Source organism: Nuphar pumila, chromosome 16, assembly GCF_984573655.1.
Source record: "Nuphar pumila chromosome 16, dmNupPumi1.hap1.1, whole genome shotgun sequence".
NCBI lineage: Eukaryota > Viridiplantae > Streptophyta > Magnoliopsida > Nymphaeales > Nymphaeaceae > Nuphar > Nuphar pumila.
In genome coordinates, this window is record NC_143264.1 from 916,921 (window position 1) to 932,510 (window position 15,590).

Genomic DNA, 15,590 nt, shown 5'->3' on the forward strand with positions numbered 1-15,590 from the left:
TTGTAGAGGGGGGGCTGCAGTGAGCAACAGCCCTCGTGCTTGTAGTACCGGTGGGGACTTCCGCATCCTTCAATGTCCCGTCACTTGGCCGAATTCTGCGCCACCGACACCAGGAAGGGGGCAGTGTCCTACACTACATACCCTAAGTGGGCCACATTTTCTTTCTCTCTTTGTTTTTTTTTTTAATATTGGAAAATAAATTAATAAATCAAACCCGAAACTTCGGTTCATGGGGCTGGGAACTCTTGACCCGATCCGTTGATTTTTCACCCATTCTAAACTCGTTTGTCATTACCCAACTTCGTTAATCGCAATGAGCCATCAACCATACCTCAAGGGACAATGATCCCCATCTAAACTCGATGGAGATGAAGACCTAAGAGGGATGGATCCCTCGGGTCCCGTGAATTCGCATTTAATCAAAAGATCTCACGCACCACAGCATAAAAGCGTAAAGCCTGCCCTGACACAGTAATTCCCCGCGTACCGGTTTCTCGTTACCCGAATTACCGCGGGAGGACGCCCACGGCGGTAAATCGGTAGAAAAGCAAAAGATCGGCTCTTTGCCGATTTCTCGTAGCCCCCCAGATTTATTGACACGAGTAACTTGAAAAAACAAAAACAAATAGGTAAATTTTAATAAATTGGGAAAATCGTAAAAAAACAAAAATGTTACGGAAATTAAAAGCGCTTGTGGGGATCGACGGTGCGCGTACATATTTGAAGCAGCGAGAGCGCATAAGGAAACCCTCCGAACATTCGATTTGCATTGCATTTCTTAGAGAGAGAGCGAGAGAGGGGAACGGATCCGATCGGAGTGCCGTTTCCCTTCGATCGACGAGCTCTTCGGTCGAGATTTCGTGCGAGGTGAGCTCGTTTTTCACTTTCTGATGCGGCCTATTCGATGTTTCTCGTAATGCTAGTAGGATTTTTGGCGGTTTGATCGGTGGATTTGGTAGTTTTGGGCCGGAAAGCTCGAGTTTCCGGCTGTTTCTGGATTGTTTGTGGGTGCTGTTGGTTGTTGGAATGGATCTTCGTTTTCTTTTTTTCGCGGTTTTCGTCGTTAGATCTGAAAAACGCCTTTGGATGTGTTGAAAATCACGATGTTTGCTCGATTTTTGAGGGATTTTGGCCCTATTATTCGAAGTTCAAGGATTTAATGATGGTTCAACGAGTTCCGGGCGGACCTGAATCTTCGCGTGTGGAGAATGTATTGATTTTTTTCGTAGTCTTTGCAGATCATGGCGAAAACTGGTGGATTTCTTTGCTTTTACGATTGTACCCGATGCAGATGTTGATTTTGAGTGATTCTGCAGGTTTCTTTTCCGGAATTCGATTGCTTACAGCGAGAACTCTCTGTCAGTAGGTCATTTTCGTTCTTGAACTCTTTTCTCTCAAGATTTTGTTCAAAATTTCTGCTTAAGATTCTTTGAAACACCGTTTCGACGTGATAGTTACTCTGTTTTTTGGGGAAAGAAAATGTACATGCTGTTCTGTTCGTATATAATATTTCATTTCATCTTTATAGGGAAGAGAAGTTGCAATAGCGTGCTTCTTGGCGAGCTTGGCGCATGTTCTAGCCCGGCTTTTCCAGGAGAGTAGAGAGGGATTCCTGTTGAATCGGAAGGAACTATGTCGAGTAAGTTGTGATATTAGTTATCTTTTATTCTCACTTATGTTTTCATTTGATTCTTTGCTTACCTTGTTTTTTCTCATCCCTAATTTTGTTGTTTGCCTGAATAATCGTTTTCTCACAAGCCTTTGAAGTGGTTTTCATTCTTCTCCCTTTCCTCTCATTTGGTTGACGGTAGCTAAATATTTTGCTTACTTATTTTCAGAATACATCAGTTTTGGTCTTTACGTATAGTAAATTAAATCGGTGGGAAGATAAGATATATATTTAGCATTCATTTAAAAATTCCTTTGCGTCGTTATGGTCACGAAATAAGTCATCATTTCTTTTTTTAATAAACAAAAAGAAATTGGTATTGTACGTTTTACGGTTTTTTCGGGTACAGATCTGAAGTTCTAAATGCTTATTTGTCTGTATAAAGCTGCGTTATAATATGTTATATGAAGCAATAAAAATAGGAGAACCGACTAGAAACAGATTCTTCTTGATATTTTATGTTTAACGGAGTTGAGTATAGGGGAAGTCAAAATAAAAGTTTATTTCTTATTCTGATTCTGTATGTGTTATGGTTGTTAATGGTTTTTATTCGAGTAGCAAAAATTTGTAGATGTCACTTCAGGAAACAAAAACGATCGGTTCACCGCAAAGAAAAAGTGTGCAGATTAGGTTAAGGGGTCCCTTTGATGCTGTTCATAGATCCCCTTCTTTGCAAGCATCAATGGCTCTTAAAATTTTGTGGGTACCATCAGCGATATAAGCTATCCAGCCATGGTTGCTTGATGCCGTTCATTGCCATGGATAAACGGTACCCAAGGGATCCCTGAGGGAGTACGTACCCCTGACCTGATCCGCACTCAAAGAGCATCGTGTAGCGTGTGCGTTAGAAGACGCGATGCAACGGAGGAAGAAATAAAGCAACGTGAAATCGGAGTCCGTTAGGGATTTATGCTGGAAATGTTTTGGCACTTCTAATTAATGACCGATTTGATGGCGCCACCTTCTTTTGAAGTACGGATGGAACTATTATGTGGTCAATTTGCAAGCGCAGTCGAGATTATTAATGGTTGTCTATCTTATTATATTCTCTCGAGCTGTCTGTTATGGATCTGGCATAGAGAAATGGTTAATGCACTGTTCTTATGTCCGGAGGAAGATTGAAGTAGTGTAGAAATAATCAGCAATATAAAAAGATAAGCCATTTGGAAACTGCAGGGGTGGGGGTGCTTGCGAACAGGCCTAAACAGATCTACCATCCGTCTGACAATTATCACATTAATTGCAGTTTTAGTTGACTTCTAATGCTCGGAATTGGCCCCGCTTGGCTTGGAGCCACAAAGGATGCATTTCTGTTTTTCTTTTTCGGCATTTAATGAAGAAAGTATTTTTCCAACGAGTCTTAATCTGTCTTATCATCTTTAGGCCTGGATGGATTCCCTCAAGACGATAGAAGGGAAAGACGATCTGATGTTGATATTTCTGAAGATGAGAGGAGGAGAACGAAAATCGGGGCACTAAAGAAGAAGGCCATAAATGCCTCTAACAAGCTTACGCATTCCTTAAAGAAAAGGGGAAAAAGGAAAGTTGGGGGGGTGCCATCAATCTCAATCGAGGATGTTCGAGACGCAGAGGAGGAGAAGGCTGTTTACGCATTCCGTCAAGCACTTCTTGCCACCGATCTGCTGCCTCCTGGGCATGATGATTACCACACCTTGCTCAGGTTAGTTGCTTCTATTTAATGGGGAATTGCTGGGATCCTCGGTTACATTTTTTTAACCGAAAAACCTTTTCCACTTTTAATTAAAGACAAAAATTATTCCAGACCAACGCTTTTTTATTAAGTACTAGATACGTGTACAAGCAATTAGGGTATCACATTCTTAGAGTGTTTGGAGCTGTGGATTTTATTTGTGTGGTTCATATCGTAGCGAGAGAAACATTTTTGGGCATTGTAAGCTTGAGATCAGCTTCAATGTTGAACCACTCTGATAATACATCACTGTTCTCTCTCGAACTGTCATTTCCTTCAGATAGTGGCTTGCATTTTCTGATTCACGATTTGATATTCCCAGTACCTTTTTGTTTGTTTTTCTTTATTTCTAAAGATGGCATGGCATTAACCTTTTATTGTCCACTGTATCTTGAAATATGCACAGATTTCTAAAAGCCAGGAAATTTGACACCGAAAAAGCAATGCAACTGTGGGCGGATATGCTCCAGTGGAGAAAAGATTTTGGAACTGACACTATCATTGAGGTGAGGAACCGTGATTTTGTTTTTTTTTAAGCAAGGCTTTTGTTATTATCTCACCAAGGCTGGATTATATTTTGGCTACCAAACAATTATTTTGTCAAACTTATTACACATAACGCACTCTAATTTTATATACGTGACGCCAGTTAGGATGGTTAATTAGTTCCATACTACTTGACAGGTAAATTTGGAAGATGTTCAGCTAAATTGGATTATAGTTACAATAAACATCCATTAAAATAAAAAAAAAACGTGAAATATTCATTTTGTTTCATAGTATTCCTACAAAATTACAATATTTTCAAGAAGATCGCGATATTCTGCCTCCCATTTTAAACATACAAAATATTGAATAATTTTATTTAAATAAAAATATCACGATTTTATCATGTTTTCTGCATTTTATTTTGCAAATCTTGGGAAGAAAATCATTTTGTTATGTTCATTTAATTTTTAGTTTCTTTTCTTTTAGTCACGTTTTAATTTTTGATTTATTTATTTTGCCAATAAGAACATGATGAATAAAATAAAAGTTGAATTTCTCACAAGGTATTGACAATTGTTTAGTTGCTGTTTTGAACTTGTCACTCGGCAATTTTTGTCATTTGAGGTGTGATCCAACCCGATTCTAGATACTGCATTGTTCTGTTTCCTCAAACCAAGTGAAGATTTTTCAGCATCATTCCCTAGAAAGAATTGAATTGTCATTAAGTAGGAGCTTCTCTAGGAATTGCATAATTTTATTTTTAGATATTTTCCACCCATAGTATGGAAAATTTTCTACTCATCTATGCACATTTAAAGGAAAAAACATCTTTCATTTAGGAAATAATTCAAGGACCTCTAATTTTCAGTAGTGATGTTTTTTAAGGGTTAAATTTCCTTTGCAGTGTGTAAGATCTGCACATGGTCATGTTTGCTGTTGGGGATATCTGTATTTGCATTGATTTGTTTATCTATAACTCTATACGTGCTTATGCATCATACACGTATAAACCTAGATCATGTATTGTTTGTATTTCGTCATTTCTATGGAAAGAACAAACTGATTTTTGACAAACTCATCCTAGTAATTAGATTGTGTATCGCAGTTGTCTTGAGATGAAGGCAGGAGATGCAGGAATACTACATAATATATTGTGTATTGCAGTTGTCTTGAGATGAAGGCAAGAGATGCAAGAATACTACACAATATATTGTGTATTGCAGTTGTCTTGAGATGAAGACAAGTGATGCAAGAATACTACAAAACATGCTACTCATTGTGTAGTAAACTAGTGCCTCTTGATATCAATCTCAAGTCATGTTTGAAGCATATCTTTAAATTTTCTGGCCTTCCATATAAATGCATGACTTAATGACACAAATATTCTTTCTATTATTCAATGACACATGATTATTTTGCAATGACAATCTTTCAAAGAGCATTTTGTTCGCTGTAATATATTGTCTTTCTGGAGTTACAGTTCTCCATATAGGTTCTAAAAGTTGAATTTTGAGTACACAATCAACGTAACAGTAAGGAAATCTTTTAGAAACTGTTTATGGTGATTAGAATTGATATACTGTACCAGATAAATTCCCGTCAAATTACTTAGGATTGTCTATCCTTTTGCTGAAAAGAACATATGTATGATTCTGTCTCTGAATTTCTTCGGCGTCATTAGTTTTTCCTTCATGCAGAGCTTGCATGTACTCAGAACTGATCCTAACTGGCTAGTTCTGTTGTAATTGTCAAACATAACTTGAAGCCATAAATTCTACTAATTTCATTTTTAGCATCTATCTTACGTTTGATCATACATGTCATCTCACTGGCATAGGGTAAAAATTGAGCATTGGTCTATTGGAATGCAAAGTCCTTGGATGTTGTTTCTACTGAGATTCTCTGTTTTGGTTGCTTTTATGTGCTGCCCTACACACAGTTCCTTTTATGCAGTAGATGCACTTTTGGGACAAATGTGATGCCTTTTCCTTTTTAAGGGAATAATCAATAATGTAAATGATTTTGTTGCTGATATTATTTCAATTTTTTCTTACATAATAGTGGGTTGAACTGTATGTAGAACTTCAATTTTGAAGAGCTAGAAGAAGTCCTCAAGTATTACCCACAGGGTTATCATGGTGTTGATAAAGAAGGCAGACCAGTTTACATCGAAAAGCTGGGAAAAGTAGAACCAAATAGGCTTATGCACATCACTACCCTGGATCGCTACATAAAGTATCATGTGCAAGAGTTTGAAAAAGCTTTGAATGAGAAGTTTCCAGCATGTTCTATTGCAGCTAAAAGACATATTGGTTCGACAACTACAATATTGGATGTACATGGTGTGGTATGTTGCTAAGTTGATTTCAGTGTCCTCATGTGTCTTGATTGTGCTACATGAAAAGTATTGCTTTTGTTTTAGATAGTCCTGGTGCCAAGTTTCTCTTGCAATATCCATGGTGCATGAATGCTTTAGCTCTAGATCAATGTTTACACAGTTAGAAACTTCCCTACAGGTGATGGCAAATTTTTGCATTATAAATTAAATAAAAATAAGTGCTAATTTTAAAAGAAAAACATTCCTTCAAGCATATTTGATCTTTCCTTCATTTTGTTCTGAAAGCAAGCCACAGTAAATCTCAAAGCAACAAAACTTGCAACAACAGTTACAAAGGAAGTCAGAAGAATCCTTGTTTAACCCCTTACCAGGATAAGGATGAATTTGGCCAGGTTTTGCTCTGAGCCTACTTATGAGCTAGCAAACATCTATGGAAATGGATAGGCAACTACCTAGTGTCATCCAGACTTGGCACAAGAGGAATATGATTGTCAATGGAGGAGGCCTTATTTTGTGTGTCTCTGACTTGGCACAAGAGGAATATGATTGTCACAAGAAGTCATCCCAAAGCAACAAAAATAGCATCAACAATTACAGGAAAGCAGAACGATCCTTGTTTAGGCACCTACCGTGATTAGGAAGAATTTGGCCAGGTTTTGTTCTGAGCCTACCATCGAGCTAGCAAAAAGCTATGGAAAAGGATGGCCAATCCAGGCAAGAAGGCCTTCTATGGAGGATGCCTTGTTCTGGAAGTATCTCTCACTCCTCTCTCACCAAACAAACCACCAAGTTATCCTAAAAAATTTTCCCCCAGTTGCATTTTGCATCTGGATGTTCATCTCTATGATGAAGTTTTAGCCTGATGTACTGAGCAGCAAGCGAAAATATTAGTTTTTTTGTGGAAGTGATCAATTCCAGATTTTTAGCCTCGGATATGTGCAGTCCATCTTGATGAAAAGAGGGAAATTTTACTTACTATAGAGTAATACTAGTTCTTATATGGCACTTCTACCAAATGATCATATAGCTTACTTTGTATGTGTTGTCCAACGGTTATGACATGAGGACCAGCATGCATGTACCTATTGAACCTTTGATGTCATTACTTCAGCTTATCACTCTGAAAAATCTACTTCTCCAGTGTTCTGAATTTATAATGACTTGTGAGTCCAACCATAGGGAGCAAAACTCTGTTTAAAACACGTCCTTTTAATAAAACTTTGAAAATGAAAAAAATGGTGTTTTGCTGTTCTTTTGAGAGAAACCTTTAGAACAGAAAAGGTACATTTATAAGTTTTTTTTCTTCACAAAGACCCAATTGTGGATCCAAATTTATTGGATCTCGGGATTGGATCCCACTGATTCTTGAATTTGAATCCCATGGTTTCTATACACTGACTTGTTTTTCAAGGAAAAGTCTTGTATATATGTCCATTTTTTTACCCCATTTTATAAAATTAGTCCAAATTAGACTGGTCTATATTGTTTGCTGATCTTTTATAATTCATTTACGTCATTTTATTCAGCTGTCTTTTTTAATGCAAAACCTTGTAAATCATGAAGCATTTATTTTTTTTTTGTTCCACGTATTTCTAGCTATGGGTCCAATTGCATATCTAGAGTGTTAATATTGCAAGTGCTAGTCACTGCTAGTGCCATGGTCTTGGAATGTGCTCTCCTTTTCTGATCTGATGCTTCTTTTTTCTCTCCCTTTGCAATGTTTACAGGATGCTTCTTGCATAACTTTTCGGGAAAAATTGTTTAAAAGTTATTTGATGATTTTCTTTCATTGTCTTGTGGCCGAGGCATTTTATTAGTATAGTTTATTTTAATATTTGCCGATGTTCATTGTTGTTTATTTTTCCTCTAGGTAAGTTTTATGAAAACAAATCAATTGATTGAATTTGTCATTTCTGTCATCTTTTATACTGATCTTATAAGAGATGAACAGGGTTGGAAGAATTTTAGTAAGAATGCAAGAGATCTGTTGACACACATTCAACAAATTGATAGTGATTATTATCCAGAGGTATTTATCCCATCACCTGGAATTGTTGAGGTCGTCACATCACAAAAGCTCTGTGACATTCTTATATTTATTCTTTTGTGCAGACTTTGCATCAAATGTTCATCATAAATGCAGGACCTGGTTTCAAGCTGCTTTGGAACACTGTTAAGGGTTTTCTGGACCCAATGACTGCTGCAAAGATAAATGTATCGATGACATATGGCTCTTAAACCATTTTGACATTGTGTCTGAGCTGCCAAGTTCTAATTACACTTGTTAATTGCAGGTATTGGGTCCAAAATACCATACTAAACTACTTGAAAACATTGACTCATGGTATGTTCATTTCTATCTGTTTTCTTCTTGTTGAGTGTGGAAGATGGATGGTTGAAATGCTAATTTCCTTTCTTTTTACTATCTCCAGCCAGCTTCCAGAGTTCTTTGGTGGATCTTGCACATGTTCTACTGAAGGAGGTTGTCTTAAATCTGGCAAAGGGCCATGGAATGATCCTGAAATTATGAAGGTGTTGTTTGTGGATCTTACATTGGCTTCAACTATTTCTTCCTGTGAAATATACTGTGAAATATAGACTAAGGATTATTGAAAGCTTGTTGCTGAAAATTTCAAAGTTCACTTCTTTTGCTTGTTTAGCTTGTACATAGTGGGGAAGCCAAAGTCAAACAAGTCAGTAGAGTTTCAGATGCATGGCAGAAAACAAAACCAAATTCTAGGCCACCATATTTAAAGGTAAAATTTCAAACATTTGAATCTTTGGCAAGTTCTTTTGCACCTTGGTTTATGTGCTTTTTATTTCAATGAGAAACAGGGAAGAAGTAGTGATACTTCTACAGCTGAGTCTGGATCAGATGTTGAAGATATTGGTTCTCCAATTGGTTTGCGTGGTTCATTCATTCCACTGGATCCAGTTCATGAAGAAGTGAGTTTTTTTTTAACTTATTTGGTTTGCTAGAGTTATGTTAACAGGAATTCCTGAAGATTTCTTGCTGCCATCTGCATACAGGAGATTCATAACCTGGGTTTTTTGTTGATGATCTTTGCATGGTATACTCCATTTGTTGAGCATGATTTTATCATGCGATACAAATTTCATTAAAAAAAACTGTTTTTTCCTGAAATTTTCTCTTTGATGATCACTCATGCCACAAGAATCAGCCTAGGCTCTTTATGCGTTTCTTTCTTGTCATTCAAAATTCTGGGAAGATGTTATACCATCTGCAGAATGTGATCACTGTTCAATGGTCTAAATCTTTGTCAAGAATATGAAGCTATTCCTTGAAAATATGTTTTTCCTTTTCCTACTTGTAGTAGTAATTGGTTAGCAGCTGCTCCTGCAAGTTGTTGTTGTTACAGAGGCTCTTTTCTTTTCTCTGTTATTGCAGGTCCGAACAACTGACTCAGCTGCCTATCACAGTTGTGATGACCATTTTGCTGTAGTGGACAAGTCTGTAGACTGTGGGCAAAGAGTAAATTTTGCAAGAAAGCCATCGAGTAGTAAAGACAAAGATTCCCCTCGTACTGATGGTATAATAATATGCAGGCCTTGACTATTTTTTCAGGCATAAGATTCCCACTAGATAAACTGTAGTTAGGCTGTCTGGTTTTTGAGATTTTATAGGATCGCACTTCAGAGTGTTATTCTTCTCGAAATGATGGACATGCTGACTGTGCCATTTTTATCATGATTCATACCAAATTATGGTCACCTAGGCATTGTCTTATGCGACTTTTCTCTCGTTCTCTATTTTGTGGGTGACTTTGGTTTTTGTTGGTGTTCGGTAATTCATTCTTTTTCCCTATTTCCTGGAAAGTATTCTACCAAGTTGAAATTATTTTTTCTCCATGTTTTGTTCTATATTTATGGGCATATATCATGGGAATACATTCTATATGCCTGGAAAGTATTCTACCATTTGTCTTGAGCACGTATGCATGGATATATCTTTGTATCTATTGGTTTGAGCTTTCAGTTCCATATTGGCGGCTTTACAAGTTCTTGCTTTTGATGTTCGTGGTCATGAGTGTTTGGGGTTATGTCGAGGCTTACGTGTAGGTATTTGTTGGTTTTCAGGTACTAAAGATGTCAGTGCTGTGAATAATAGATCAGAGAATTATTTCTTGTGTATGGTGAGAGTGATTATCAAAGTCCTTATTGAAGTGTGTGCACTATTCCGTGCCATTTTTAGTGGGCAGAAACAGCAAGAAACCATCCAATTCTCAAACGCACTTGAACATGAGTCTCTGTGTGAACATCATGACATCATGGAAGAACGTGCTCGCCCATGTTTAGAGCGTCTCCAGAGACTGGAGATGATGGTCAGTGAACTAAGCGCAAGGCCATCGTTGATTCCCCAAGACAAGGAGAATCTGCTCCTGGATTCACTTGATCGGATCAAATCCATGGAATGTGACCTGGAGAAGACAAAGAAGGTAAGTCCATTCATCATATTATTTTCATGGTAGTGGAACGTCTTGGAAATTAATGGGCCAGATTTCAAAAATTACTGAAATAAGAATTATGTATTTTAGGTTTAGCCTAACGGGCTCTTCATTATTGATAGAAAATTTAGCAACTTTTTTCTTCCTTCAGCAAAAATAGTAGAGCATTCTTAATTCAAAAACGCAATTTAAAGGATCGAAGCTGCTGTAGTTGCTTGAAAGGAGGAAGAAAAGGAAAAAACGTAATTGTGGCACTATCTGCATTTCCTTTACGGAAGGACCTGAAAATCATTCTTTATTTACACAGATCCTACTAGTCCGGTTTGCATGCGCATCATCTGATTCTGAATATGGGCTCTGGTCTTCATACATATATATCTATCGCATTCGGAGTATTCTTGAATCTGATCTTATTGTTTCGAAAACATGCAGGCATTACAGGCAACGGTACTGAAGCAATTAGAGCTATCCGAGTCCATTGAGACCATCCACGATTTTAAGACACAAGTAAGCAAGTCTGGTCGTGTGCATTGATGATTCAAAAAAATCACTCTTTTTTCAACAAAGAAAGCTGGGGTTAGGCAGGCCCCTACCAGTTATATAACCATATACCATTGGGATTCGACCTTGCAACGTCCCAACACAAGGTGACGTGCACTAACTGCTCCTGCCAGACAAGCGGAGCGCCCGTTGGTAAAAACAAAAAAATCATTCTTGTTAGCATGCATACCACGTCCCAACGCATGTCCATAAAGCGTACAGAGTGTGGTTATGCGCTCATACCCATTTTTGAAGGCTAACGGGTGACTTGTTTGTGGCAGAAAAGGGCATTTTGTTAGGAGAGGACTTACAAAGACGAATACGCTGACACCCTTGAAATGGCATCATATAGATTGAACTGTTTTTCTCGTTGACAGCTCTCCAAAGAATGTAGTTATTTGGACATTCACATACCATTAGATTTTCGGCTCATATGCGATTTTTTTTTCAGAGCGAATATGGACTCTCGAAGATGCCAATCGTTTTGACTTTTAAATATACGTAGACACACAAAGAACAGCTCTCTGTACATTTGGTCTTTGTCAATTGAGACATTAAAGGAAAGTTTTACATCTCTCTCTCTCTCTCTTTGGGGGTTAGGCTCCTTTTCATTGGTCGTAAAAATATGTACAGAGCAAAAATGGTAAGGTCCCGAACAGGGTCCCAGCCATGGGGTCTGTCCGACTACCTCAAAAGACTTCCTCTTTTCATAGATATCAACATGAGTGAGCATACGCAAGGAGTGGGGCGAGAATTCAAAAATTGGAGAGGGGAGGCACCTGTTAATATTGACGAAACTGGTGTGCTGTGGCTTCCGACCTCCTGTAAATCTTTGAGCCAGACCTTCCAATCACTAATCGAGGTGGCGATTGACATCACCACGCCTCCAGAATCTAGAATCTTCCCCAAGGCAACAGGTCTTCAAGGTAGATAGATTCTGGGAGAAGGGGCTCTTTTTTCGGTGACACCCCAGCTTCCAAAAATTGCAAAGGAATTTTAGAGCAATGACCAACTCTAAGACGACCATAAAGTTGCAGTTTATTTTTACGGGTGGACGCCTTTTCATCAACATATGTTGATGCAGAGGCATACGACGTACTCAACATTTGTATGCTAACCGAAAACCAATGAAATTCATTGTTTTATTTCTTTCTTTCTTTTTTTGTTACCTACCGTTATGGTTTGGACATGAGCATTCCGTTACACTCCGAGGTGATGTGTAATTCATGGTTTTTTCTTTATTCATAATGATTGTTATAGTTCGGACATCCTGTTACAGGCTGAGAGGTGATTCTGTTGCACGCCGAGGTGTCATGTAATTCATGGTTTTTTCTTTTTTCATAATGACTGATAATGTCACGGCTTACTTTGTCTAATAAGTCAGTGCTGCGCGATGATCTTTCCTTACCGTCGTAAGCTTTTCTATCGCTCTCTCACGGGCATAGAATGCTTCGCAAACCCGCGATGCGTCAAGCTGTCCAAGCTGGCAAGCCTAACAGCCAGAATTCATGTACCAACATGTTTTCATGTGCTGAATCATTTTCATTGGCCCTGCGCACCATCGCGTGTGCAACTGCCTAGTAAAAGCTGATCAAGCGCATTTCATGTAGTTCATATCGCTTAGTGCATAGTTGTCTCATACCAGCTATCACTTTCGAAAGAGACATAAACTTTGCCTTAGTCTTGCGTACCATGAAGCGTATTGCAGCTTCATGCGCATGACATAACAAAACCTCGTCATTAAAGGAACAAGATCGTGTGGCCTCCAGTCCGAAGATCAGTTGATGATTGAACACTATAGTGAAAAGCACCACCCAGATTCATTCGTCGGTGCTTAGTCATTCACTCGCCTAACTCTGAGTCACCATACTCGGTTGGAACCACCTAAGGTGATTCTTGGAAGAATTAGCCCTAACCTACACACAGCCCCATGTGTCCAATCGCTACGTGTGAGAAACTCTTGCAAGCTGAGAGGTTCTTAACCAAATCTTCAAAGACAACATCCTCTGATCCATTGACACTGCTTAACCGAATTACGTTCTACGTCTATGCTGCTATACAATGATGCACTAATGATGATACTGATGCCTATCGCATGTCATGTTACCACTGCACGCCATTGATCAAGTGAACGCATACCGCGCATTCCTACACTTGATGCATTTTTCACCCAGTAGAGCTCCACACTGCATATGCCACATTTTGAAAGATCGACCCGAGACATTCTCTCCCACCCAAAACCATTGTCGTCCTCGACAATGCTGATGCAGGTAAAAACACAGTCTTCACTGATATGTCAGTTTCTCCTTGTACTTATTTTTTGTTTACTTTTTTTCTTCAGCCTACTTAACTTGTTCTGGTTTACATCCACCATCATTGCAACCTTTAACACGTTAGGTCTCATACCATTAACGCATCTTTGATCACTTAGACAGTGGTATTCTGTTTTATCAACATTGAGCATTCTTTGCATGCGAGACCTCAATGCAGTCTCAAATACAAACGTGTCATCTTCGCCTGCACGATAAACTTGTCGTCTTCATGCTCATGGCTGAGGTGCCTTTCAACCCCAACAAGGGCAAATCTAAGCCCTTCAGGGTTCTTTTAGAGAAAGATGACCACCAATGCGTGTTGCAGGGATATTAACTCTCTTAAGCACTAACTTGCGGTTTTTCAATAGTTCAAACTAGTCTTCAAGTGGGGGGCGCCTTCTTACGTATCACCCCAATGCAGTCCTTCAAAGTGTCTTTCTGGGCACTTGTCCTCACAAGAGCATTTTGCCCCAATGCTGCACTCTCCTTCTGAAGTTAGCATGTTGTACTCTCTCTCAGAGTCAGCAAAACGTTTTCGCAGGAACCAATGAGTCACGGACAACAACTTTTTCTACACACACAATCCATTAAAGATTTGCCAACTCAAGAGACCAAAACAACGAGCATTCTGCTCAATGTGGGCACTCTGCTAACCCACAATCTTGGGAGAGTATCTAGAAGTTTAATTGAGTCTTCCATACCCAAATGTGCAAATCCATCCAGTCAAATCCAACGTACATTCTCTGCATGCACAAGGCAAACATCACGCTTCACCTGTGAGCCTAACACACAACTGGTAAGAATCTTTGGCTTATCTACATTCTCTTAGCCAACTGAACAGCAACCGTACACTTTTTCTTATTATCGATAAGATGTCTCATAACATCCTACCAACATCTTGCTTCCGTGCTCGGCCGACCACACTTCAGCTGCACAAAATTATGTAACCAAGATAAATCATCGTTGTCCTCTTTAGTGTCGCACACAATGAAGAATAAGGTTTTCATGAATCTTTCTGCTCTAATGTCAATTTGTAACGAGCTTACTTTTTTCAATAAGCTAGTAGTGTGGCGGTCCTTCCTTACCGCCGCAAGCATTTCTATCACTTTGTCACGGGTATAGAATGCTTTGCAAACCCGCGATGCGTCAAGTTGCCCAAACTGGCTAGCTTAACGGTGAAAAGCTTCGTACCAACATGTTTTCATGTGTTGAATCATTTTCATTGGCTCTTCACACCACCCCGTGCGGAGCTGCCTAGCGGAAGCTGATCAAGCGCATTTTTAAATATGCATTCAATGTAGTTCATGCCGTTTAGTGTATAGTTGTCTGATACTAGCTATCACTTCCGAAAAGGGCATAAACTTTGCCTTAGCTTTGCGTGCCATGAAGCGTATTGCAGCTTCATGTGCACGACATAGCAAAACCTCGTCATTGAAGAAATAAGACCTTGTGACCCTCAATCCGAAGACCAGTTGATGATTGAACATTATAGTGAAGAGCACCACCCAGACTCATTCGCCAGTGCCTAGGCATTCACTCTCCTAGCCTCTAGTCACTATACTCGGTTGGAACCACCTAAGGTGATTCTTGGGAGAATTAGCCCTAACCCACACGTACCCCCATGCATCCAACCGCTACGCGTAGAAAACTCTTGCAAGCCGAGAGGTCCTTACCGAACAACACTCTATGTTTGTACCGCTATACAACGATGCGCTAACGATGATATCAATGTCTATCTTATGTCGTACTACCACCATACGTTATTGATCAAGTGAATGCATACCACACATTCCTACACTCAATGTATTTTCTACTCGGTAGAGCTCCGCACTTCACATGCCCCATTCTAAAAGATCAGCCCAAGATAGTTATAGTACAGTTATAGTTCGAACATCATGTTCACCATGGCTCAGTTTCGAATGTAAAACTCCCCTGCTTATCGAGGATTGTTTTCTACATAGCTTTGGCCTTAAGGGTGTATTTGATTACCTCGAATCCCTGAGAGCTTCAGACTCATGGATCAAGGCATGGGGCCCATGTCTTGATCCAACCTCCATACAAACAG

At 39.0% G+C, this 15,590-nt stretch overlaps 1 protein-coding gene across 7 annotated transcripts; it reads left to right on the forward strand.

Moving 5' to 3' along the window:
• Nucleotides 1-718: 718 nt before the first annotated feature.
• On the forward strand, nt 719-11,782 carry LOC149812597 (phosphatidylinositol/phosphatidylcholine transfer protein SFH13-like). Of its 7 annotated transcripts, none has more exons than XR_016428248.1 (17): nt 719-867; nt 1,239-1,366; nt 1,529-1,639; nt 3,053-3,350; nt 3,787-3,886; nt 5,950-6,216; nt 8,159-8,236; nt 8,320-8,421; nt 8,502-8,551; nt 8,640-8,739; nt 8,868-8,963; nt 9,043-9,153; nt 9,617-9,758; nt 10,306-10,664; nt 10,825-10,994; nt 11,106-11,180; nt 11,665-11,782. XR_016428248.1 is itself a non-coding variant. In XM_089991442.1 (16 exons), the coding sequence occupies exons 3-16, from the start codon at nt 1,633-1,635 to the stop codon at nt 11,510-11,512; spliced, it is 1,803 nt and encodes a 600-aa protein (XP_089847568.1). In that variant the 5' UTR covers nt 719-867; nt 1,239-1,366; nt 1,529-1,632; the 3' UTR covers nt 11,513-11,782. The 7 variants fall into 7 exon arrangements, 4 of the variants coding, with proteins under 4 accessions (XP_089847568.1, XP_089847567.1, XP_089847565.1 ...); XR_016428247.1 differs by lacking the exon at nt 11,665-11,782 and adding an exon at nt 11,495-11,556; XR_016428249.1 differs by lacking the exon at nt 11,665-11,782 and adding an exon at nt 11,500-11,545.
• Nucleotides 11,783-15,590: the final 3,808 nt, after the last annotated feature.